The sequence below is a fragment of the Somniosus microcephalus genome, chromosome 3 (genome assembly GCF_052327205.1).
Source record: "Somniosus microcephalus isolate GS21.2 chromosome 3, FLI_Smic_1.0, whole genome shotgun sequence".
Taxonomy (NCBI): Eukaryota; Metazoa; Chordata; class Chondrichthyes; order Squaliformes; family Somniosidae; genus Somniosus; species Somniosus microcephalus.
Genome location: NC_140989.1, coordinates 213,904,304 through 213,929,102, shown reverse-complemented (window position 1 = coordinate 213,929,102; position 24,799 = coordinate 213,904,304). Strand labels below are relative to the sequence as shown.

General features: G+C 53.7%; 1 protein-coding gene across 1 annotated transcript; it reads right to left on the bottom strand.

Moving 5' to 3' along the window:
• Positions 1-1,683: 1,683 nt before the first annotated feature.
• On the bottom strand, positions 1,684-23,910 carry LOC147121712 (nucleus accumbens-associated protein 1-like). The gene is made up of 5 exons (XM_085982157.1): positions 23,093-23,910; positions 18,843-19,016; positions 17,563-17,668; positions 13,464-13,561; positions 1,684-2,164 (listed from the first exon to the last, which is right to left on the bottom strand). Exons 1-5 carry the CDS (start codon positions 23,868-23,870, stop codon positions 1,821-1,823), a joined length of 1,500 nt encoding a protein of 499 aa, XP_085838283.1. The 5' UTR covers positions 23,871-23,910; the 3' UTR covers positions 1,684-1,820.
• Positions 23,911-24,799: the final 889 nt, after the last annotated feature.

The following is a 24,799-nucleotide window of genomic DNA, read 5'->3' as shown; positions in this document are numbered from 1 at the left end:
TGACGACAGCAGGTAAAATACAGTGATGGGGGTTTCTGCTCGTTACCTGGGCTCGTTATAAATTATCTAAATATTCGTCTGTTAAAGGCGCACTCCGAATCGTCGGGATCGAGGGGCTCATCAACACAGTCTGAGACACTGAACCCCAGAAATATATCTAGAATAGTACCCAATGGGAACGCACTGGGAAACTGGCCTCTCTCTCTCTCACAATCTCTGCTGACTTTGGGTGGAGTACCCAATTTTAATAAGACAAGTTCTGAATAACTTTTTTTAAATGACCAGGGCAAAGGAAATTTAAATACATGTCTCAAACTCAGAGAGCTACCAATTAAACGCATATCCAAAAAAAACTCAATGCTTGTATTTAATTGACACAATGTCTATAAACTAGGGACCATAAATATAAGCTAGCTATTAATAAATCCAATAAACAATTCAGGAGAAACATCTTTACCCGGAGAGTGATGAGAATGTGGAACTCCCTACCACAAGCAGTGGTTAATACGAATTTAAGGGGAAGCTAGATAAGCGCATGAGGGAGAAAAAAGAATGGAAGGATATGCTGATCGGGTGAGATGAAGTGAGGTAGGAGGAAGCTCATATGGAGCATAGACCAGCTGGGCCAAATGGCTTGTTTCTGTGCTGTAGATTGGATGTAATACTGGAAAAGGTGCACGGGGGGAAAGAGTGGAGAAGCATTACATCACATTACGGGTGATTTACTTGCACCATTCTTTAGTATTTGAGTGAAGGTGTCGAATGGTTCCTTTCGTGCGGGTGCTGAACAGAGAACACGTTCTGTGGAGTGCGACTCGGATGCTGGGCAACGTTGGCAGGGCAGAAAGCGACTGGACCAAGTGTGTGGTCCATCAGTTCAAACATGGCGAGCTGGACGGGCATTCCTCTTTGTACCTGCTCACTGTACATTTTTCCTTTTTATTTAAAAATGAGATCAAGTTTTCGCGGATGGGCCCGGCTGATATTCCGTATCCACGGGTGGGCTCTCACCAGGACTGCAAACACACTTTGAAATATCGGGTATTAGTGAGCAGAGCAGAAACCCCGGGGCAGCGTGCTCTTGGTCCTTTACATCACTGCCAGGCATATCAATGTATCAGCCGTGGCTCAGTGGGCAGCACTCTCGCCTCTGAGTCAGAAGGTCATGGGATCGAGTCCCACTCCACAGACTTGAGCACTTAACCAGGCTGACACTCCCAGTCCATTACTGAGGGAGTGCTGCACTGACGGAGGTGCCGTCTTTCAGATGTGACATTAAGCTGAGGCCGCATCTGCCATCTCAGGTGGATGTAAAAGATCCCACGATACTATTCGAAGAGGAGCAGTGGAGTTCTCCCCCGTGTCCTGGCCAATATTTATCCCTCAAACAGATCTGGTGATTATCACATTGTTGTTTGTGGGAGCTGGCTGTGTGTAAACTGGGCTGCTGCATTTCCTACATTACAACAGTAACGACACTTCAAATGTACTTCGTTGGCTGTAAAGCGCTTTGGGACTTCCCGAGGTCATGAAATATAAATGCAAGTCTTTCTTTTCCTTTATCTACATTCAGGGTAACACCACCCCAAATGTACTTCATCTAAACCAGTGTACGGGTGCCCAGCAGTGAAAGGGTTAATTGTCGGGCACAGTGCGATGACCCCCTCCCCCCACCCCCACCCAGTACACACTGGCTAGCCAGTTCTCACGCCAAGTCACCACTAACAACCCCCAATTAATGAGGCCAAGTACAAACCCCACGACACGAATGACTTCCTATGTAGCACGTGTCCTTCTCAAGGAACACCTGTCGGGCTCCATTAGTTTGGCGCCTCTACGATCCCATTCCCGGAGTCGTCCAGACCCTCCGGGAAACCCGTCTCGTATCTGTGGCCGGTGCTGCCGGCTCTCATCTCACCAGCCTCGTGCCTGTGCCCAGCGCCCGGTAGCTCCATCTCCTGGCTCCCAGACGCCCCATCCGGCAAACCCCCGCCCGCCACGTCTGCGATAACCGAGCGGTAGCCACCGTCTCCCTCGGCGAGCATCAACTTGAGCTTGGGGATCCAGTGCTTGCGGACCACTCTCCGGGCATTGGTGCACATGTCCGCGGCGATGGCATTCATCTCACTCTCCTTGAAGTTCGGAGCAAAGTTCTGACAGTAAACTGCAAGAAAGAAAGAAAGAACTTGCATTTACATAGCACCTTTCACAACCTCAGGACATCCCAAAGCGCTTTACAGCCAATTAAGTACTTTTGAAGTGTGGTTACTGTAGGGAAACGCAGCAGCCAATTTGCGCACAGCAAGCTCCCACAAACAGCAATGTGGTAATCTGTTTTTAGTGATGTTGGTTGAAGGATAAATATTGGCTAGTACACCGGGGAGAACTCCCCTGCTCTTCTTCAAATAGTGCCGTGGGATCTTTTACGTCCACCTGAGAGGGTAGATGGTGCCTCGGCTTAATGTCTCATTGGAAAGACGGCACCTCCGACAGTGCAGCACTCCCTCAGTACTGCACAGCAGTGTCAGCCTAGATTTTTGTGCTCAAGTCTCTAGAGTGGGACTTGAACCTTCAGACTCAGAGCCACGGCCAACAGAGAGGGGGACATTTAATAAAAAAAGAGCAAGAGCAAGCACTGAGCTGGGCTCAGAACCTCAGTGAGTCCTGGTGAGGCCTTTTCCCATCTCACTCTGCCTGTAGAATCAGACAGCACAGAAGGGGGCTGTTCAGCCCATCGTGCCTGTGCTAGCTCTTTGAACGAGCTATCCAATTAGTTCCACTCCCTGCTCTTTCCCCATAGCCCTACAAATTGTTCCCTTTTAAAATATTTATCCAATTCCCTTTTGAAAGTTACCATTGAATCTGCTTCCACATAATAACCCGCTGCATAAAAAAATTCTCATCTCCCCCCCTGGTTCTTTTGCCAATGATTTATATCTGTGTCTGCTGGTTACCGACCCTCCTGCCAGTGGAAACAGTGTATCCCTATTTACTCTATCAAAACCCCTCATAATTGTCGAACTATCGAACAACAATTCCTCCACCAAGCTTAAAACAGTCTCTTGGGAAACAGTAAAGTCTCAGCTCCCTACTTCCTAATTCTATCCCCGTCTGCCTCCACATTAACCTTCTACACTCAAGAAAGGATAGTCGGAGTCACAGCTATGTCCCCTTGTCCTAGACTCCCCCACTAGTGGCAAAAAATTCTCTCTGTCTACCCTATCAATTCCTTTCAAAATCCTAAAAACCACAATTAAATTACCCCTTAGCCTTCTTTATTCCAGGGAACATGTAATCTCTCTTCATAATCTAACCCTTGGAGCCCCGGTAACACTCTGGTGAATCTGCGCTGCACTCCTTCCAAGGCCAATATATCCTTCCTAACGTGCGGTGCCCAGAACTGCTCACAGTATCCAGATGTGGTCTAACCAGGGCTTTGTATAGTTGCAGCACAACTTCCTCCTCTTTATATCCTAGCCCTCTAATTATAAAGGCTGACATTCCATTAGCCTTTTTGATTATTTTTTGTACCTGATCACTATATTTTAATGATCTGGGTACATGGATCCCTGAATCTCCACTGTTCCTAGCTTTTCACCATTTAAATAATACTCAGTTCTAACCAGTTTTGGTCCAAAATGGATGACCTCACACTTACCTACATAGAAATCCATCTGCCACAGTTTCGCTCACTCACTTAATCTAGCGATGTCTCTTTATAGTTTTATGCTCCCGTCTACACTACTTACTATACCTCCAATCTTAGTGCCATCAGCAAACTTGGATATATGGCTCTCTATTGTGTTATCAAAGTAATTAATAAATATAGTGAATGGTTGCAGCCCCAGCACAGTTCCTTGTGGGACACCACGAGTCACTTCCTTCCAATTCGAGTACATACCCATTATCCTTACTCTCTGGGGGAAAAATTTGTCCCCTTAGTGCCTCCAGTTAGCGCCAGCGGATGGCGCTAATGGGGCGCTAGACCAGCATCGCAGGGGCGAGGCAAATCCAGCGGCGCATGCCAAATCCTGCCCCCCCTGTAGCGCCGCCGATAAGAGGTATCGCCGGGAACATCAACGCCAGGTAGCTTGTGATGTCAGTGAGTGTGCAACGCTCACTGACCACCCAATCTGCTAAATAGATTCTCGTCACTTAGCTTAGCGCCTGGAGTAAACACCGACAGGGCGAGCTTGTGTGAAGCACCAGGAAGCCGGCTCCAGGGACGTTATTTAAAGGGATCATCAGTAATCACTTGCAGCTGTCAGGTTAGTGCAGTTTCAGTGGTTTCTTGTCAGTTTCACATAGTCCAACAGTTAACATAGAAACATAGAAGATAGGAGCAGGAGTATGGCAATTTGGCCCCTCGAGCCTGTTCCGCCATTTAATGAGATCATGGCTGATCATCCAAATTCAGTACCCTGTCCCTGCTTTCTCCCCATATCCCTTGATCCCTTTAGCCTTAAGAAATATATCTAACTCCTTCTTGAATATATTTAAATAAGTTGGCCTCAACTGTCTTCTGTGGTAGAGAATTCCACAGGTTCACCACTCTCTGGGTGAAGAAATTCCTCCTCATCTCAGTCCTAAATGGCTTACCCCTTATCCTTAAAGTGTGACCCCTGGTTCTGGACTCCCCCGCCATCGGGAACATCCTTCCTGCATCTAGTCTGTCTAGTCCTGTTAGAATTTTATGAGTTTCAATGAGATCCCCTCTCATTCTTCTAAACTCTCGCGAATATAAGCCTAATCGACCCAATCTCTCTTCATATGTCATTCCTGCCATCCCAGGTATCAGTCTGGTGAATCTTCGCTGCACTCCCTCCATGCCAAGAACATCCTTCCTCAGATAAGGTGAACAAAACTGCACACAATACTCAAGGTGTGGTCTCACCAAGGCCCTGTACAACTGCAGCAAGACATCCTTGCTCCTGTACTCGAATCCTCTCGCTATGAAGGCCAACATACCATTTGCCTTCTTAACCGCCTGCTGCACTTGCATGCTTACCTTCAGCGACTGGTGCACAAGGACACCCAGGTCTCGTTGCACTTCCCCTTTTCCCAATCTATTGCCGTTCAGATAATAATCTGTCTTCCTGTTTTTGCCACCAAAGTGGATAACCTCACATTTATCCAAATTATACTGCATCTGCCATGCATCTGCCCAATCACCCAACCTGTCCAAATCATGCTGGAGTTTCTCTGCATCCTGTTTCATTCAGTAATTTCAAGGTTCTTTTGTATCAGGAGTGTTGTGGCAACTAAAAAGTAGCTACATTTATTCTTCAAAGAAACAAACTGACACACTTGGTAACATTAACAGGGGCTGTACTGGCAGTCGACCTCGCTGCCCTCCAGGATCCATGACGGAGGGAGTGGTGGCAGCGAGAAAGACTGGAACATGTTTAAGGAGGTGGATGCTGACAAAATATCGGTAGAAGTGGAAAAGGTAGAAGCAATGGAAGGGGTGAAAATTTATGGACACGATGTACTAGAAAGGCTGAGTATGCTTAGAGTGGACAAGTCGCCTGGTCCAGATGGCTTAGGGAATTGGGGGATGAGATAGCGTAAGGGCTTGCCATAATTTTCCAATCTTCCCTAGATGTGGGGGAGGTGCCTGAGGATTGGAAAGTGGCAAATGTGACATCATTGTTTAAGAAAGGGTGTAGGAACAATCCTAGTAACTACAGGCCGGTCAGTTTAACATCAGTGGTGGGTAAAGTTTTAGAAACAATAATCAAAGAAAAAATTAACAGGCACTTGGAGAGGTTTAAGCTAATTAAGGAAATTTGTATAAGGCAGATCGTGTTTGACTAAGTTAATTGAATTTTTTGATGAATAACAGAGAGGATTGATGAAGGGAATGCAATGGATGTTGTCGACATGGATTTTCAGTAGGCATTTGACAAAGTACCACATAGAAGGCTGGTTAACAAAATGGTGGCTCATGGAATAGGTGGGTCAGTGGCAGCTTGGATAAGGAATTGGCTTAAGGACAGAAAACAGCGAGTTGTGATAAATGGCTGTTTTTCAGACTGGAGGATGGTAGGCAGTGGTGTTCCCCAAGGGTCCTGCTTTTTTTGATATATATAAATGACCTGGATATTGGATTACGCTGGTTAGGTGGATGCTGACTGGAGTTTTGCGTCCAGTTCTGGTCACCACACTTTAGGAAGAATGTGAAGGCCCTTGAGAGGGTGCAGAGGAGATTTACCAGAATGGTTCCGGGGATGGGGGATCTTAGCTACAAGGACAGGTTGGAGAAGCTGGATTTGTTTTCATTAGAGAAAAGGAGGTTGAGGAGTGATTTGATAAGAGGTGTACAAGATTATGACAGATTTGGATAGGCTAGATGGGGAAAGGCTGTTCCCACTAGTTGATGGAATAAGGACTAGGGGACACAGATTTAAGGTTTTGGGCAAGAGATACAGGGGGATGTGAGGAAAAACTTTTTTACACGGCAGGTGGTAAGGACCTGGAATTCGCTGCCGATGGAAGTGGTGGAAGCGGAAACACTCAATGTTTTCAAGGGGAGACTGGATAGGCACTTGAGGGAAATAAACTTGCAGGGCTATGGGGATAGAGCGGGGGAATGGGACTGAAAGGATTGCTCTACAGAGAGCCGGCACAGACTCGATGGGCCGAATGGCTTCCTTCTGTATCGTATGACTATGACTCTATGTGCCCAGAGGGAGGAGCAGGGCCATCAGGCCTCTCAACAGGAGGCCTTACCGTCCGAAGGTATTCCGAGAGCACTTCTCCTACCTCCAATTAAGCAAGGAGCAGTGTATGAGAAGGCTCCACTTCATCAAGGAGGTGGTCACAGAACTCTGCCACCTCCTGAAACAAGACCTCCAGCCTCAGATCAGGGTGACCACGTCTCTCTCAGTGGCAGTCAAGGTAACCGTCGCCTTCAATTTCTTCACCAGCGGCTCCTTCCAGTCTGCAACAGGAGACATAGCTAACATCTCTCAGTTCGCCGTCCATCACTGCATCCGGGAGGTTACAGAGGCTCTCCACAGTAGGAGAAGGGCCTACATTTCCTTCCCCATTACCAGAGAGAAGCAGGACGAATGTGCATGTGGCTTTGCCAGGATAGCAGGATTCCCCATGGTGCAGGGTGCAATTGATTGCACCCACGTGGCTTTGTGGGCACCAGATAACAATTCTGAGATCTTCTGTAACTGCAAAGGCTACCACTCACTTAATGTGCAGTTGTTGTGCGACCACAGACAGCAAATCTTCACCGTCAATGCCCGCTTTCCTGGCAGCAGCCACGATGCCTTCATCCTGCGCCAGGCCGGTGTGCCAGCACTCTTCCAGCCACCACATCAAGCTTGCGGCTGGCTGGTCGGAGACAAGGGCCATCCGCTCTCTTACCTGGGTCATGACTCCCCTCCGCAACCCCAACACTCTCATATAATGAGAGCCATGCTGCCACCAGGAACATAATCGAGAAGACCATCGGCCTACTGAAGTAATGGTTCCATTGCCTTGACCGCTCGGAAGGAGCCCTCCAGTACGCGATTTCGTGGTGGTCTGCTACATGCTCCACAACTTGGCCATCATGAGGGCCCAGCCCTTGCCACCAGGGATTGCGGGACCAACTCAGGAGGAGGAAGAGAGAGAGGAGGAGGAGGCGGCAGCCACCCAATCGGCCTTCTGGAAGTGCGTCTCATCAGACTGCGGTTCCAATAAATTAAACCCCAGAACCCCGTTGTTCACCACATCCCCATCATTCCATCCCTGTCGCAGGCCATATCACTGCGCAAAGCTGAAATGAGACACACCACAAAAGAATCCAAACTGAATTAATAAATTTATCAAAAATCAGTGAACACATACTTACACCAAAAATATTAACTATTCACCCTCGTGCAATTCCTTAGAGCCTCTTGTTACGGTGCCTTTGCCTACTCGAGTGCTCCTATGAAGTGTTGGGCCAGTGGCTGCAGCAGGGCTGGTGGAAGGCTGCTGAATGTCCGTGCGGGGGACTTCAGATGGCCTTGCAGGACGCCCTTGACCAGCTCTGGGCCTGGAAGGCCCGGCTGTAGACTGCACCACCTCAGCATGGGCGGCAGCAGTCTGGCCTGGCTGGATGACAGGCAGCGACAAGGGCAATAGCAGAGTGGCAGTGGTGGGAGCAGGAATGCTGTCATCCTGAGAGAGAACAGCAGGTTTCTACTCCACTGACCCACTGCCACTCCCCCGGGGCAGCACCTCAGCATCCCTAGCAATCTGTTGGAGCACAGATTGCTGGCCTGCTGCGACACCGTGAAAGCTCCGGTCGATGGCAGCAGTCAGAGCTTGTGTGGCATCAAGCTGAGACTGTATGAGAACAGTCTGAGATTGGATGCCATCAAGCATAGATTACATTACAGCACTAAGACGTTGTGTCGCTTCTGCCTGTGCTGCAATGGAAGCTGCCAGGTTGCCCACCACATGCGGCATCAGGTCTGGGTCGCCACGATCTCTCTGGGAGTTTACTATCCTTTGCAGACTGGAAATGATGGGCTCCATGGTGTGCGCAGAGCCTTGTGCAATGTTGGAGGCGGAATCCTCCACACTCCTTACCATTGCTGAGGCTCTCAGGCACCCTTGCCATTGCACCTATCATCTCCGTGTGCATGCCCATCACCTTCTTCTAAACACCTCCCCATCGAGGTCCTCATCTGAGTCCTGTGCAGCAGAACTTGCCCTCCAGGGAGCTGACCCCGAAGCTACCCTTTCCCCCTGGCCTTGCTGCAGCCCACTCGTCCCTGGTACCTCACCCTGTGCAGATTCCACTAATATACTAGCCTCTAAAGAACACGTAGTGCCAGTATCTGAGCTGGTGTCTGCAGGTGAGACATGCAGTGATGCGGTGTGTTCTTCCTCCTCCTCTTCTCCCACCTCGCTCTCTACCGTGCCCTCAGGGACAGGCTGCTCAGGTGCTTGCTGATTATCTGAAAGCATAAAGGCACAAGAGTCAGGTTAAGGTGAGGGGAGGGGGCAGGAAGGGAGAAATGCATGCATACAGCATGATTAGCTGGAAAGTGTGAAACGCTTGTGGGGTGAGGGGGAAGTGGGATGTGAGAAGGAGGAGTAGGGATGAACATACCATTGTTGTCCCCAAGGGGGTCAACGTCGCCGGTGGCCGCGGCGTCCACCACCTGGCACCCAATAATCTGTAGCACTTGATTCTCCAGCGCAGAGTGGTTGGGTGTCGGCTTGTCCCCAGCCTGTGCGTTCCTGCTCCCTCCTGTTGTGAGCCACCTTGGCCTGCAAGAGAAAGGAAATTGTGTGAGTGAGTGCGGAGCAATGTGTTTGGGTGATGTGCCTGCCATAGTTGAATAGCTGTCATTGTGTGCAAGGTGTGAGATGTGGGTGTGAGTGTTGGTAGGTAGAGATTTTTGGTGGGTGAGTGCTGGGGGTGTGGTGCTTTGGGCAGTGTGTGAAGATTGTGGCTCAGCTGGTGGTATGTTGCATTTGTTGAAGCATTCACTCACCCTGACCACCCAAGTGAGGTCGTTAAATTTCTTCCTGCACTGTGTGGGGGTCCTGGGGACCACAGTGCTGCCCGAGACGTGCTGTGCTACCTCCCTCCACATGGTGCAGAAGACTTGTGGTGAGGGTCTGTTGCCATTTGCCGGGTAGAGCACCGCCCACCGTCTCTCCACAGCGAACACCAATGCCTCCAATGCTTCACCGGAGAATCTGTGGGCTCTCCCCCTGGGGCATGGACCTGCCATGAGCACACCTGGTTCACTCCTCCGGCTCCGTCTCCTTGTTCTGCTTCTGCTCGCTGAGGCAGCTGCACAGCCAGCAGTGCTGAGTATGAGGTGCTGCAGCATCAATGAACCTCCCCTTCAAGTAGTGAAACAAGCCTGTCGCAATGATGAGTTGCGATTAGATTGCACCCGATATTGGTCCAACCTTTAAGGGTAACGTCAATGAGCTTGCGTTTTAAGACTTGATTCAAACATTTTATTGAGCACTGAGGATGAATTTTGCGTGCTGTCTAAAGCATTTGCGCCTGGCGCTAATTCTCCAACTTTTCTACTGACACCGCCCATTCCTTGGCTATAATGAATTTCTAGCCCTCTGTCTTCGACTGCATAATCAATCTCCTAACCAGGTCAATAATTTTCCTTCAATTCCATGAGCTTTACTTTTTGCTAACAGTCAGTTATATGGAACCTTATCAAATGCCTTCTGGAAGACCAATTGAAGTGTTTAAGATGATTAAAGGATTTGATAGGATATATAGGTTGGAATCTGGAACTCACTGCCTGAAAGGGTGGTAGAGGCAGGAACCCTCACAACATTCAAGAAGCATTTAAATGAGCACGTGAAATGCCATAGCATACAAGGCTACAGACCAAGTGTGGTAAACCACGTTCACTATCGTATCACTGTTAGTAGTTAGCACTGTTCACCACTGTTCGTTATAACTGTATCACTGACCACTATTGTATCACGGTACGAGGTCGCCTCTTGCCACACTGCTATACCTGGGATGACCACTGCCGACTCCGCCTTGGCTCCACCCACCAGGCCAGGTATAAAGGTGAGCGACTGGCTGGTATTCCTCCTGCTTGGATCGGATCACCCACGAGAGTGGGCTCTGTTATTTAGTCAATAAAAACCTTTAGTCACCTTCGTAACTCTTCGCCTTTTATTGGAGGAATTGATAGGTATATCAATTTTATTGACTAAATTTAATGATGTCCGACAACGAGTCACAACCGGCGGAGGAGCCACCAGCGCAGCTCCCAGGAGCACAGCCACACCAGCCAGCTTGGCTGCGAGCCCTCAGACCGCCGTACCTGGACCTGAACCCACGAGCAGCAAACTCAGCCGCAGACTTTAAACACTGGCTGGTCTGCTTCGAATCATACCTGAGAGAATCCAGCGTCCCTCAGGCATCCAAACTAAGTGTCCTGCAGGCACAACTGAGCCCGAGAGTATACACTCTCATCGAGGACATGACTACCTACGAGACCGCCATCAACCTGCTGAAACAGAAGTACCGGACCCCGGTAAACTACATGTACGCTAGGCACCTCCTAAGATCACGGCCGCAACAGCCAGGAGAATCAGTAGCCGAATTCTCACAGGCGCTATATGCACTCGCCAGGAACTGTGAGTTTAAATCGGTGTCGGCAGCCGAAAATACTGAAGATAATATCCGCGACGCATTCCTGAAAGGCCTACGGTCCGAGTACTCACGGCAAAGACTGCTGGAAGCTAAAGACCTCAGCATGGAAAAAGCTGAAGCCCTCGCTATCTCCCTGGAAGTGGCCCACCAAGATCAGGAAGCATTCACCAGGTACTGCTCGCGACCCTGGGACTCGGGCCCGACCCCTACCACAGCACCCTTCCCAGCGCCGCCCCCGGGACCTACCTCTGCGTCGGCGTCCCGGACCCGACCGGCCGTATATCACCAAGTGCTGGAAAATGGGATTAGAATAGATAGGGCTTGATGGCCGGCGCAGGCATGATGGGCCGAAGGGCTCTTTCTGTGCTGTATAACTCTATGACTAAACTATTTCCTCTGGTGGGGGAGTCCAGAACAAGGAGCATAACCTTAAAATTAGAGCTAGGCCCTTCAGGGGTGATGTCAGGAAACACTTCTTCACACAAAGGGTGGTGGAAATCTGGAACTCTCTCCCCCAAAAAAGCTGTTGAGGCTGGGAGTCAATTGAAAATTTCAAAACTGAGATTGATAGATATATGTTAGGCAAGAGTATTGAGGGTTACAGAACCAAGGTGGGTAGATGGAGCTAAGATACAGATCAGCCATGATCTAATTGAATGGGGGAACAGGCTCGAGGAGCTGAATGGCCTCCTCCTGTTCCTATGTTCCTAAGTGTTGATGCAGCAGCTCACTTCCAGAGTATCCATGGAACTGGATCCACGAGCATGGTGCATTCCGATGAGCTCCAGCCTCAAGGAAGGAACTCGTGCACCGCGTTTTGTGAAAAATCGGTGATGTGACCGAGCGGTAGGACCTCCTTTCACTGCTGCTCTGTGCCGCCCAGTAGGGGGAGCAATTCCTAAAGTTGGAGAGGTCTGTATCGGCAGGTAAAGGTAGCGAGCGTTGGCAGAGCCATGGCAACTCCCCCACACCCCAACACCAACCCACCCCCCCACACCCCAACCCACCCCCCCACACCCCAATCCACACCCCAACTCACACCCAAACCCCAACCCACACCCCCAACCACCCCCCACACCCACCTAGCCCCCACACCCCAACCCACACACCCCAACTCACACCCAAACCCCAACCCACCCCCCCAACCCAACCACCCCCCAACCCCCCCCCACACCCCAACCCACACCCACCCACATCCCAACTCACACCCAAACTCCAACCCCAACCCACCCCCCCACACCCCAACCCAAACCCCCACACCCCAACCCAACCCACCCCCACCCCACACCCCAACTCACCCCCCACACCCACAACCCCAACCCACCCCCCCACAACCCCAACCCACACCACAACCCCCCCACAACCCCAACACCGAACCCCCAACCCACCCCCCACACCCCAACCCACCCCCCACACCTCAACCCACCCCCCCAACCCACCCCACCCCCCAAACCCACTTCCCACCCCACCCCCCAAACCCACTTCCCACCCCACACCCCACCCCCAACCCAACCCACCTCCCCCACCCCAACCCCCAACCCCCCACACCCCAACCCACCTCCCATCCCCCAACCCCCCACCACCCCAACCAACCCCCCACACACCAACCCCCCCACACCCCAACCCAACCCCAACCCACCCCCACACCCCAACCCAACCACCAACCCGCCCCCCACACCCACCCACCAACCCCCCCCCACACCCACCCACCAACCCCCCCCACACCCACCCACCAACCCCCCCACACCCACGCACCAACGCCCCCCCCCACACCCACGCACCAACGCCCCCCCACCCCACCCCCCAACCCACCCCACACCCCAATCCCCACACCCCCCACCCAACCCACACCACCCCCCCAACCCACACCCCAACCCACCTCCCACACCCCAACCCCAACCCACCCCCCACACAACCCACCCCCCACACCCCAACCCACCCCCCACCCCAAAAAACCCACCCCCCACACCCCAACCCCGACCCCGACCCACCCCCCACACCCCAACCCAGCCCACCCCTCACAGTCTGGCCCCTCCCTACCTCTCCAACCTCCTCACCTCTCCAACCTCCTCCTCGCATCACATCTCGTACCCTCCATCCTCCGGCCTCCTGACCTGACCATCAGTGGTCGAGCCTTTGACCGTCTCGGGCTCACACCCTCCACAGACCCCTTGGGCCCCTTCACCGCACCCCTCTCTGCCCAACCCATTGAATGGCTCAGTGCCCATTCCCTTCTTGCTGCCTTTTCCAATGTTAACGGCGCTCTATAAACACGTGGTTAGTTCCCCGGCACACTGTTGCTGCCCTCCAGGTGCACGCTTACCTTTGATGGCGTTGAGGATCCGGCTATCCAGTGGTTTCCGACTGGGATCGCAGAGTGAGGAACGGATTCCAGTGCCACAGCTGTTAGCCAGTGTGTTCCTATTGGGATCGCATGAATAACCAGTCAAATTGGGCGAGGAAAAACTGTAGATGCACCTACACCAAACTACCTATGGTTTCCGTTGTCTATTGTGACTGAGAATATCTTCCTCAATCATCACCCTGCAGTTTTCTGATGCTTTCAATCTCCTTCACGTCTTCTCCAGCATCCTCCTGTTGCAGACTCTGACTTTTCCTCAATCTGCTGTTGGACTAAACGGGCTGTGACCCCAGCAGTTTGCACTGTGGCACTTTCCTCTATGTGGTCCTGGAGTTAGCTCCCGCACTGGGCACTGGCGACAGGCAAGAGGCCAAATTGGCCAACTTAGAGCTGGGACAGCCCTTGGTGTGGCTGAAGTCAAGGATCAGTGAGCGCAGGGAGAGCCAAGCCCTGGTGAACTCAACCAAACCCAGGGAGAGCCAAGCCAGGGTGAACTCAACCAAACACAGGGAGAGCCAAGCCAGGGTGAACTCAACCAAACCCAGGGAGAGCCAAGCCAGGGTGAACTCAACCAAACACAGGGAGAGCCAAGCCAGGGTGAACTCAACCAAACCCAGGGAGAGCCAAGCCAGGGTGAACTCAACCAAACACAGGGAGAGCCAAGCCAGGGTGAACTCAACCAAACACAGGGAGAGCCAAGCCAGGGTGAACTCAACCAAACCCAGGGAGAGCCAAGCCAGGGTGAACTCAACCAAACACAGGGAGAGCCAAGCCAGGGTGAACTCAACCAAACCCAGGGAGAGCCAAGCCAGGGTGAACTCAACCAAACACAGGGAGAGCCAAGCCAGGGTGAACTCAACCAAACCCAGGGAGAGCCAAGCCAGGGTGAACTCAACCAAACACAGGGAGAGCCAAGCCAGGGTGAACTCAACCAAACACAGGGAGAGCCAAGCCAGGGTGAACTCAACCACACCCAGGGAGAGCCAAGCCAGGGTGAACTCAACCAAACCCAGGGAGAGCCAAGCCAGGGTGAACTCAACCAAACACAGGGAGAGCCAAGCCAGGGTGAACTCAACCAAACACAGGGAGAGCCAAGCCAGGGTGAACTCAACCAAACCCAGGGAGAGCCAAGCCAGGGTGAACTCAACCAAACACAGGGAGAGCCAAGCCAGGGTGAACTCAACCAAACACAGGAAAAGCCAAGCCAGGGTGAACTCAACCAAACCCAGACTGTCCAGCTTGACTCGATTTTACCAACTTAGAAAAAATACTAGACAACAGGAGAGAGCTTCAACTTGCTGTCTCCTGGCCTACAGACAGCACACATTCTACTGGGGCCTTAGCAGTTGTGGGAGTGCTTAGAGTTTCATCGTCTGGTGGGTCATTCCTGGCAGTGGCCATTCAGTCTGAATGATTAAAGGGTCTGTGATGTAACTGCGTGTTTGTAGTGGTGGAGGTACGTATCTGGGAAACGTGGGAAATGGGGGCAGAATTTTAAAAAATTACCCAATGGACAATATGGAATCTGGATCAATGAGATGTCCCACCCAGACTGACTGAGGGGCACAGCAGGTGAATTCCAGTATCAAACACACCACACTGAGGAAAAGGAAGATGACTGGCTTCTGCTGGGCTCTGCAGCCTAGCACCCTCCCCCACACCTTCCAGAGTCACAACAGCCCCTCCAGCTCCAAGGCTGTGTGCACCCCCACTGCTGGGCCACAACCCACCCCCCCAAATCCTGGGCTGTTCGCCCCCCCGACCCCCCAATCCTGGGCTGTTCACCCCCCGACCCCCCAATCCTGGCCTGTTCACCCCCCGACCCCCCCATCCTGGGCTGTTCACCCCCCAACCCCCCATCCTGGGCTGTTCACCCACCGACCCCCCCCAAATCCTGGGCTGTTCACCCCCCGACCCCCCCAATCCTGGGCTGTTCACCCCCCGACCCCCCAATCCTGGGCTGTTCACCCCCCGACCCCCCCCCATCCTGGGCTGTTCACCCCCCCGACCCCCCCCCCAATCCTGGGCTGTTCACCCCCCGACCCCCCCAATCCTGGGCTGTTCACCCCCCGACCCCCCAATCCTGGGCTGTTCACCCCCCGACCCCCCCCCCCCATCCTGGGCTGTTCACCCCCCCGACCCCCCCCCCCCAATCCTGGGCTGTTCACCCCCCGACCCCCCATCCTGGGCTGTTCACCCTCCCACCCATCCTGACCTGTTCACCCCCCGACCCCCCCCCCACCCCCCCCCCCCAATCCTGGGCTGTTCACCCCCCGACCCCCCATCCTGGGCTGTTCACCCTCCCACCCATCCTGACCTGTTCACCCCCCGACCTCCCCCCCCCCCCAATCCTGGGCTGTTCACCCCCCGACCCACCATCCTGGGCTGTTCACCCTCCCACCCATCCTGGCCTGTTCACCCCCCGACCCCCCCCCACCCCGCCAATCCTGGCCTGTTCACCCCCCGACCCCCCCCTCAATCCTGGTGGTGCAACTCCAGTTGAGGAACACATGCTCAAAGTAACGCTTCATGTTTTGTGGCAAAAATTGGCACTTCTGGCTTTAGAGTTATGTCGCAGCTAAAATGGAGGCGGTCCGCTTAGTTTGATACAAAATGGAAGGCAGGGGACAGTCCGACTCCTCCAGCGCTGCTCCCACACGGGCAACGTGTGAGGACAGCCTGGCTTTGAACTTCCCTCGAACGTCTTGCTCCTTTCCTACTGAAGGATTTTGGACATTAGGGTGCCTGCTCTTAAAGAGGAATCAGTAAGGCTTATGGAGCGGGAACGGTCCTGGTGATACTCGTGAGATGGATAAAGGACCTGAAACCCTGGACTAGCATGGTGAATGCTGGGTAAAAGAGCATGATGGGTTAAAATTATGAATGGCGAATGAAGGATGACTCATGTACAGCCAATCACTTTCAAAACAAAATTACAGGTGGACTAATGTGGAATCGACAGATAACCGAGGAACAGAGCAAAGGGAACTTGGCCAAAATCAGAGAGCATGCTGGAACTTCTTTGCTGCAGTGAAAGAGAGGAAGTGTTGCAGACTAACTGTTGGCTTGCTGTCTTCCTCAAGGACAAATCTTGTTCAAAACTCGCTGTACGTTCGAAGGACAGTGACTGCCGGCAACGAGAAATTAGCAGACAATAACAAAGAACAGCTGCTTTGCTGAACTGCGAGAGAGAATGAGGATAAACACCTGCAAGCTGTTCTCCCAGGAACAGAAGAAAGATATAAAAACACAGGCTTGCAATGGTTTTGAGGAGATCACAAGTAGCAGTCAAAGAAGAGAAGTCAGCAGCAGAACATTAACCCTCTCGTCCCCCGAAACAGAGTTTAGAGTTGTACGGCATCTTCATCTGTTGTGTCTTAATGTCAATAACATTATTTATAAAAGTGTTTCAAACCATTCTAAGGTGTCTCAGTCTCTCAGTTGATTCTTACCTTTCCTACCCTAAAGAGTTACAAACCCTATACGGTATGAAAATGCCTGGTACGTTTTTTAATCGTCATGATGCCTCAGAATCAATTAATATTTTATAAATTTATACTTTGTTCAGTAGGGTTGCCAACCCTCCAGGACTGCCCTGGAGTCTCCAGGAATTGAAAATTAATCTCCAGAACACTGCTATGAGCAAAAAACCCAGGAGAAAAAAAGCATAGGGGCAATGAAAAAAAACTTTTTCATTTTCTCCAAACACTTTCATTGATAGTAATAACAATATTGGAGATGGGGGAAAAAAGGCCGTTTCACTGACAGTCAAGCATCAATCAATTGGCTAACGAATACTCAGTTCCCTTTCCAGTTGGCCGTGGGAGGGCAGAGCACCTGGAGGATGGACCAATGACGGGAGTTTGGGGGCTGGCGGTCATGTGATGATACCTCCAGGAATAGACCCAACCAGAGTTGGCAACCCGACTGTAGAGACGAGAACATTTTACTGTAAAAGCTCGCAGTTCAGCAAGTGTTTTGTTGCAACCACTGAGCCATCCCGGGACCAGCAAACTCTGCAGACCACAAACCAGGCGACAACTGCCAAGTTGCAACTTACCGGTCAAAAAATGCAGCCAGCAACCTCCGAAGCAACACTTTGTGTCGTGTCCCCGCACAGATGTGACAGTTCATTAGCTGAGCTCGTGTGATGTACACACTCGTACCTGCAGGTTCAATGGCAGCAAGAGCCATCAGTCAGCAGTGTGATTCCAGCATGCCCTCCCTGCCACCCTTCCTCTCCCAAAGTGCCTTTTGGGGTACGGTCAGCACAAGCTAGAGCGGGCCTCAGCTCACTCACCCACGTCCACTCATAGGCAGTCTCAGACAGTCAGCATCGGCAGGCTATTCAACTGCAGGGGGCATTAGCCTGTTCTCACCCAACGTGCAGGCTCTCGTGCCTTCCATTGGGGTCGCTGGATGACATCAGGAGCAGGAACTGTGACTGATTTTTCCCCTCCCTAGCCCACTTCTGTGTCTTGTGATGTGCATCCATTACTTATTAGTGCCACTGAGATTTCATCCCCTGTCCCCCATGATCCCACCTAGTCCTACCTGGGTGAGAACCTGTAAACCACAACAGCCCCCGCCCCCCACCCGGGGCAGAACCTGTGGACCTCAGCCTCTCCCGGGTGAGAACCTGTAAACCACACCACCACCAACCCCCCCCCCCCGCCCAAACCCGGGTTAGTACGGTCTGACCCGGTCCTCTCCGGGTTAGTACGGTCTGACCCGGACCTCCCCGGGTTAGTACGGTCTGACCCGGTCCTCCCCGGGTTAGTACGGTCTGACCCGGACCTCCCCGGGTTAGTACGGTCTGACCCGGTCCTCCCCGGGTTAGTACGGTCTGACCCGGTCCTCCCCGGGTTAGTACGGTCTGACCCGGTCCTCCCCGGGTTAGTACGGTCTGACCCGGTCCTCCCCGGGTTAGTACGGTCTGACCCGGTCCTCCCCGGGTTAGTACGGTCTGACCCGGTCCTCCCCGGGTTAGTACGGTCTGACCCGGTCCTCCCCGGGTTAGTACGGTCTGACCCGGTCCTCCCCGGGTTAGTACGGTCTGACCCGGTCCTCCCCGGGTTAGTACGGTCTGACCCGGTCCTTCCCGGGTTAGTACGGTCTGACCCGGTCCTCCCCGGGTTAGTACGGTCTGGCCCGGTCCTCCCCGGGTTAGTACGGTCTGGCCCGGTCCTCCCCGGGTTAGTACGGTCTGGCCCGGTCCTCCCCGGGATAATACGGTCTGGCCTGGTCCTCCCTGGATTAGTACGGTCTGGCCCGGTTCCCACTGTGAGCCCTGTGATGGTCATGAATTGATGGACAGTGGACTTGGGAGTTGCTGCTCACCTGTCACCAGCTCGAGTTTCTCCGAAGGGTCCCCCTCCACGTACAGCTTGGGGTGGCAGCGGTGCCCGATCTGATTGATGAGGTCGGCAGGGAGCACCGCCAGGTCATGCCGGATCCTCATCCTGGAACGCCCATCGACATGATCAGGCAAGGCCTCCACCCGCTCTGGGGTCGCTTAACGGGCAAAACAAAGGTCGTGACAGAAAGGTGAGGCAGAGCAGGATACAAGCAGCCCACAGCTGGTCCTGGGGAGACCCAGCCCACCAGTAACCACAGGTAATCTCATTAAAAGGCATTGAGTCTCCAGACACACACCATCACCCCAAGGGGGCAATCTGCAGCAATACTGTCCCTTTAAGAAAATCCATGTCGCGGGCAGCGCAAGAGTAAAGCAAGGATATTAACCAGGATTTGAGGTCTCTATCACTGTATGTATGTGCGATGATCGAAGGGTCAGAAAACACCCAACAGAGTTAACCTCAGCAATAATTAAACAATGAAAGCTTGGTTTTAAAATAGGATAAAGGACAGATATGAAGCAAAATTCTTTAGGAACTTTAGTTGCCTTCAAGGAGAGGTACTGTGAATGGCTTTGGATAGGTTTGGCTCAGCGTTCCCGGGGAGTTCTTTACACATGAGTTTCTGGACGTAGGGCTGTGTGCACTGCTCTGTAAGTAATCTTAAGATGAATGTTTTGAAACAGTAATAAATGAAGCTGTCAGACATATCACTGTCTCTTGCTTTAAGAATCTGTTATTTAAAAAAAAATTATGCCAACGGGCAACAGATGCTCGATCTGGTCAGCACGATGATGGTCTTTATCTGAGGAAGCAGCGAGTCCGACAAGGGACCTGACTGAGGGAGCGCTGCACTGTTGGAGGGCCAGTATTGAGGGAGTGCTGCACTGTTGGAGGGCCGGTACTGAAGGAGCGCTGCACTGTCGGAGGGCCGGTACTGAGGGAGCGCTGCACTGTTGGAGGGCCAGTATTGAGGGAGCGCTGCACTGTTGGAGGGCCGGTACTGAGGGAGCGCTGCACTGTTGGAGGGCCAGTACTGAGGGAGCGCTGCACTGTTGGAGGGCCAGTATTGAGGGAGTGCTGCACTGTTGGAGGGCCAGTATTGAGGGAGCGCTGCACTGTTGGAAGGCCGGTACTGAGGGACCGCTGCACTGTTGGCCAGTATTGTGGGAGCGCTGCATTGTTGGAGGGCCGGTACTGAGGGAGTGCTGCACTGTTGGAGGGCCGGTACTGAAGGAGCGCTGCACTGTTGGAGGGCCAGTATTGAGGGAGCGCTGCACTGTTGGAGGGCCGGTACTGAGAGAGTGCTGCACTGTTGGAGGGCCAGTACTGAGGGAGCGCTGCACTGTTGAAGGGCCGGTACTGAAGGAGCGCTGCACTGTTGGAGGGCCAGTACTGAGGGAGCGCTGCACTGTTGGAGGGCCAGTACTGAGGGAGCGCTGCACTGTTGGAGGGCCGGTACTGAGGGAGTGCTGCACTGTTGGAGGGGTAGTACTGAGGGAGCGCTGCACTGTTGGAGGGCCAGTATTGAGGGAGCGCTGCACTGTTGGAGGGGTAGTACGGAGGGAGCGCTGCACTGTTGGAGGGCCAGTACTGAGGGAGCGCTGCACTGTTGGAGGGCCAGTACTGAGGGAGCGCTGCACTGTTGGAGGGCCAGTACTGAGGGAGTGCTGCACTGTTGGAGGGCCGGTACTGAAGGAGCGCTGCACTGTTGGAGGGCCAGTATTGAGGGAGCGCTGCACTGTTGGAGGGCCAGTATTGAGGGAGTGCTGCACTGTTGGAGGGCCAGTACTGAGGGAGTGCTGCACTGTTGGAGGGCCAGTACTGAGGGAGCGCTGCACTGTTGGAGGGCCAGTATTGAGGGAGCGCTGCACTGTTGGAGGGCCGGTACTGAGGGAGCGCTGCACTGTTGGAGGGCCAGTATTGAGGGAGCACTGCACTGTTGGAGGGCCAGTATTGAGGGAGCGCTGCACTGTTGGAGGGCCAGTACGGAGGGAGCGCTGCACTGTTGGAGGGCCAGTATTGAGGGAGCGCTGCACTGTTGGAAGGCCGGTACTGAGGGAGCGCTGCACTGTTGGAGGGCCGGTACTGAGGGAGTGCTGCACTGTCGGAGGGGTAGTACTGAGGGAGCGCTACACAGTCGGAGGGCCGGTACTGAGGGAGTGCTGCACTGTCGGAGGGGTAGTACTGAGGGAGCGCTGCACAGTCGGAGGGGTAGTACTGAGGGAGCGCTGCACTGTCGGAGGCGCAGTACTGAGGGAGCGCTGCACTGTCGAAGGGGCAGTACTAAGGGAGCGCTACACTGTCAGAGGGGCAGTAATGAGGGAGCGCCGCACTGTCGGAGAGGCAGTACTGAGGGAGCGCTGCACTGTCGGAGGCGCAGTACTGAGGGAGTGCTGCACTGTCGAAGGAGCAGTATGGAGGGAGCGCAGCACTGTCGGAGGGGCAGTACGGAGGGAGCGCTGCACTGTCAGAGAGGCAGTACTGAGGGAGTGCTGCACTGTCGGAAATGCCGTTTTTCAGTGGAGATGTTAAACTGAGGCTCCATCTGCCCTCTCGGGTGGATGAAAAAGATCCCATGACACTATTCCGACAAAAAGCAGGGGAGTTCTCCCCGGTGTCCTGGCCAATATTCATCCCTCTAACAATAAGGGAACACCGAGCTAAAAGTGACCATAATATGGTAGAATTTGATATTAGGTTTGAGAGGGAGACGGGTGAGCCACAAACCAAGGTGTTAAATTTAGTTGAGCCTGGCCACTTGTGCAGGGCAAATGGTGCCATGAAAGCCAGACTCCAGGACGAATCGCTACCCAGGGGAGGGGATAAATTGGGTGGGGGTGGGGGGGTGAAAGAGAGGGCGATGTATCTGTGCCCAGTTGAACAGAGGATGAACTAGAGCAGTCAGGTGTGAATGCTACAGGCTGCGAGTGTCTTGCCACAGGAAAACTGGGTGACTACAGAGCATAACCAAGGGGTGCAGCACTGGATTCAGAAGCAACAGGAAGTGTGGACACTGCTGCTCCCTGGGCCTGGAGGCTGCGTTAGGAACCTCTGACTCTATGGGATTCCTGTAGTCTTGAATTTCTTTGATGGCTGTTGGTCATCCTGCTGTTGCTTTAATGCTGGATCCACCGGAGTGCCAGCAGGCTATTTGAGCAGGAAAAGCATCGCGGCCAAGACCGATGTTGGTCGTCTGCCAACATCCACTTTCAAACAAGGCGGGGGGGGGGGGGGGCGGGGGGGCGACACACACACTGCATGTTAATTAGGAGGTGCGAGCGCTCTCTCAGTACTGCCCCTCTGACAGTGCAGCGTTTCCTCAGTACTGCCCCTGGATAGTGCAGCGCACCCTCATTACTGCCCCAACGACAGTGCAGCACTCCCTCAGTACTGCCCCTCTGACAGTGCAGCGCTCACTGAGAACTGCTCCTCTGACATGCAGCGCTCCGAGAACTGCCCCTCTGACAGTGCAGCACTCCCTGAGAACTGCCCCTCCGACAGTGCAATCCTCCGAGTACTGCCCGACAGTGCAGCACTCCCTCAGTACTGCCCCTCCGACAGTGCAGCGCTCCCTCAGTACTGCCCCTCCGACAGTGCAGCGCTCCCTCAGTACAGCCCCTCCGACAGTGCAGCGCTCCCTCAGTACTGCCCCTCCGACAGTGCAACGCTCCCTCAGTACAGCCCCTCCGACAGTGCAGCGCTCCCTCAGTACTGCCCCTCCGACAGTGCAGCGCTCCCTCAGTACTGCCCGTCCAACAGTGCAGCGCTCCCTCAGTACAGCCCCTCCGACAGTGCAGCGCTCCCTCAGTACTGCCCCTCCGACAGTGCAGCGCTCCCTCAGTACTGCCCCTCCGACAGTGCAACGCTCCCTCAGTACAGCCCCTCCGACAGTGCAGCGCTCCCTCAGTACTGCCCCTCCGACAGTGCAGCGCTCCCTCAGTACTGCCCGTCCAACAGTGCAGCACTCCCTCAGTACTGCCCCTCTGAAAGTGCAGCGCTCCCTCAGTACTGCCCCTCTAGTGCAGCGCTCCCTCAGTACGGCCCCTCTGACAGTGCAGCGCTCCCTCAGTACTGCCCCTCTAGTGCAACACTCCCTCAGTACAGCCCCTCTGACAGTGCTGCATTCCCTCAGTACTGCCCCTCTAGTGTGGCGCTCCCTCAGTACTGCACTGGGAATACAGAGGGTCGCCGCATCCGGTTGCCCTGGGGTACTGGGTACCTGCTGCTCACCTACGTGTGGGACGCTCATGATGTTGTACATGCTGCACATCTGGACGTACTGCTCCTCCGTCATGTCCTCCAGCCCCTCCTCTTCTTGCTCCTCCTCGTCCTCGTTCTGGCAGGAGAAAGGGCTGTCACTGGGGTGAAGGCTGCTGGCTCCTGGACTGGCGATGTCACGGGGCACGTTGACGGGACAGCCCTGCCCGCTCGCTACCTCGTGTGCCAGGCGGGCTGACTTGGCGTTGCCCGCAGTGGGACCCTCGGCGGCCCGTCTGCCACGGCCGCAGCCCATGTCGCTTTGCTCCACTTTGACGCGAGACGCGAGGGGGAGGGGAAGGGGGAGGGGCGCGGCCGGGCTCTGAGGCTCCCAGCCCGGATCGTCGACGCTCAAGCCCTGAGAGTCACAGCGCGGCGAGCTGACCTTGGACAGGAGCTCGGTGCCCCGCTCCACGATGCGCTGTATCTGCAGGAATCCCGCCGTGTACATCAGCATGAACTGCTCGCCCGCCTTCATGCACAGCCGTCCAGTGTAGCAGAAGTTGAGAATGTTCTGGAAGCTCTGCGGCTGCACTGCCGCTGGCAGCTCAAAGGCCGCCCGTGTGGTCCCGGCGAAGAGGTCGCGGAAGTAGGAGCTGTTGGCGGCCAGCACGGCGCGATGGGCTTTGAATGCCTGCCCCTTCACCACGATGGAGGTGTCGCAGTACAGGCCCTGCAGCCGCTGCTCGTTCAGGCACTCCAGAACGGTGTTTCCGAAGTTGGGAATCTCCAGCTGCAGCGTTTGAGCCATGGTCGGGAGCGCGACTTCGCACCTTCAAAACAAAGGCAGAAAGAAACGGGCATTAGTCCTCGGGAGTGACTTAACATGCCAGTACACACAGAGCGGGCCGCAGCAAGGGGGGAGACGATTTGGACCTTAGCCAACCAGCTCTCACCATTGTTAGACTCCATTTACTCTATATATAAACCCCCCGAACCCCTCGATTAGATTCCAGCCTGTAACTCACTCCCGGGTACCTGTTATTCTATATATAAACCCCCCGAAGCCCTCGATTAGAATCCAGCCTGTAACTCACTCCCGGGTACCTGTTATTCTATATATAAATCCCCCGAACCACTCACTCAATTAGATTCCAGCCCGTAACTCACTCCCGGGTACATGTTATTCTCTTTATAAAACCCCCAAATCGCTCGATCAGATTCCAGCCTGTTACTCACTCCGGGAACCTGTTATTCTATATACAGGTAGACTATCCTTTATCCGAAAACCTCGGGACCAGCCGTGTTTCGGTTTTCGGAAAATTTCGGATTTCGGAAGGTATTTTATAAGACTGGGAAATTTGTCGGGGGTGGGTCGGCGGGGGTCAGGGTCGGCGGGGGGTCGTCGGGAGTCGGGGTCGTCGGGAGTCGGGGTCGGCGGGGGGGGGTCGGCGGGGGTCGGGGTCGTGTGCACGACTTATGCTGACCCTCTGCTCAGCGTAAGTCGTGCGCCACTCTGGTCATGTCGTGCGCACGACTTACGCTGAACGAAAAAACCTTCGGTTTTTAGAGGGTTTCGGTTTTCGGAAGTTCGGATAAAAGGTAGTCTACCTGTATAAACCCCTCGAACCCCTCGATTTGATTCCAGCCTGTAACTCACTACCGCGTATCTGTTATTCTATATATAAACGACCCGAACCCCTCGATTACATTCTAGCCTGTAACTCACTCCCGGGTATC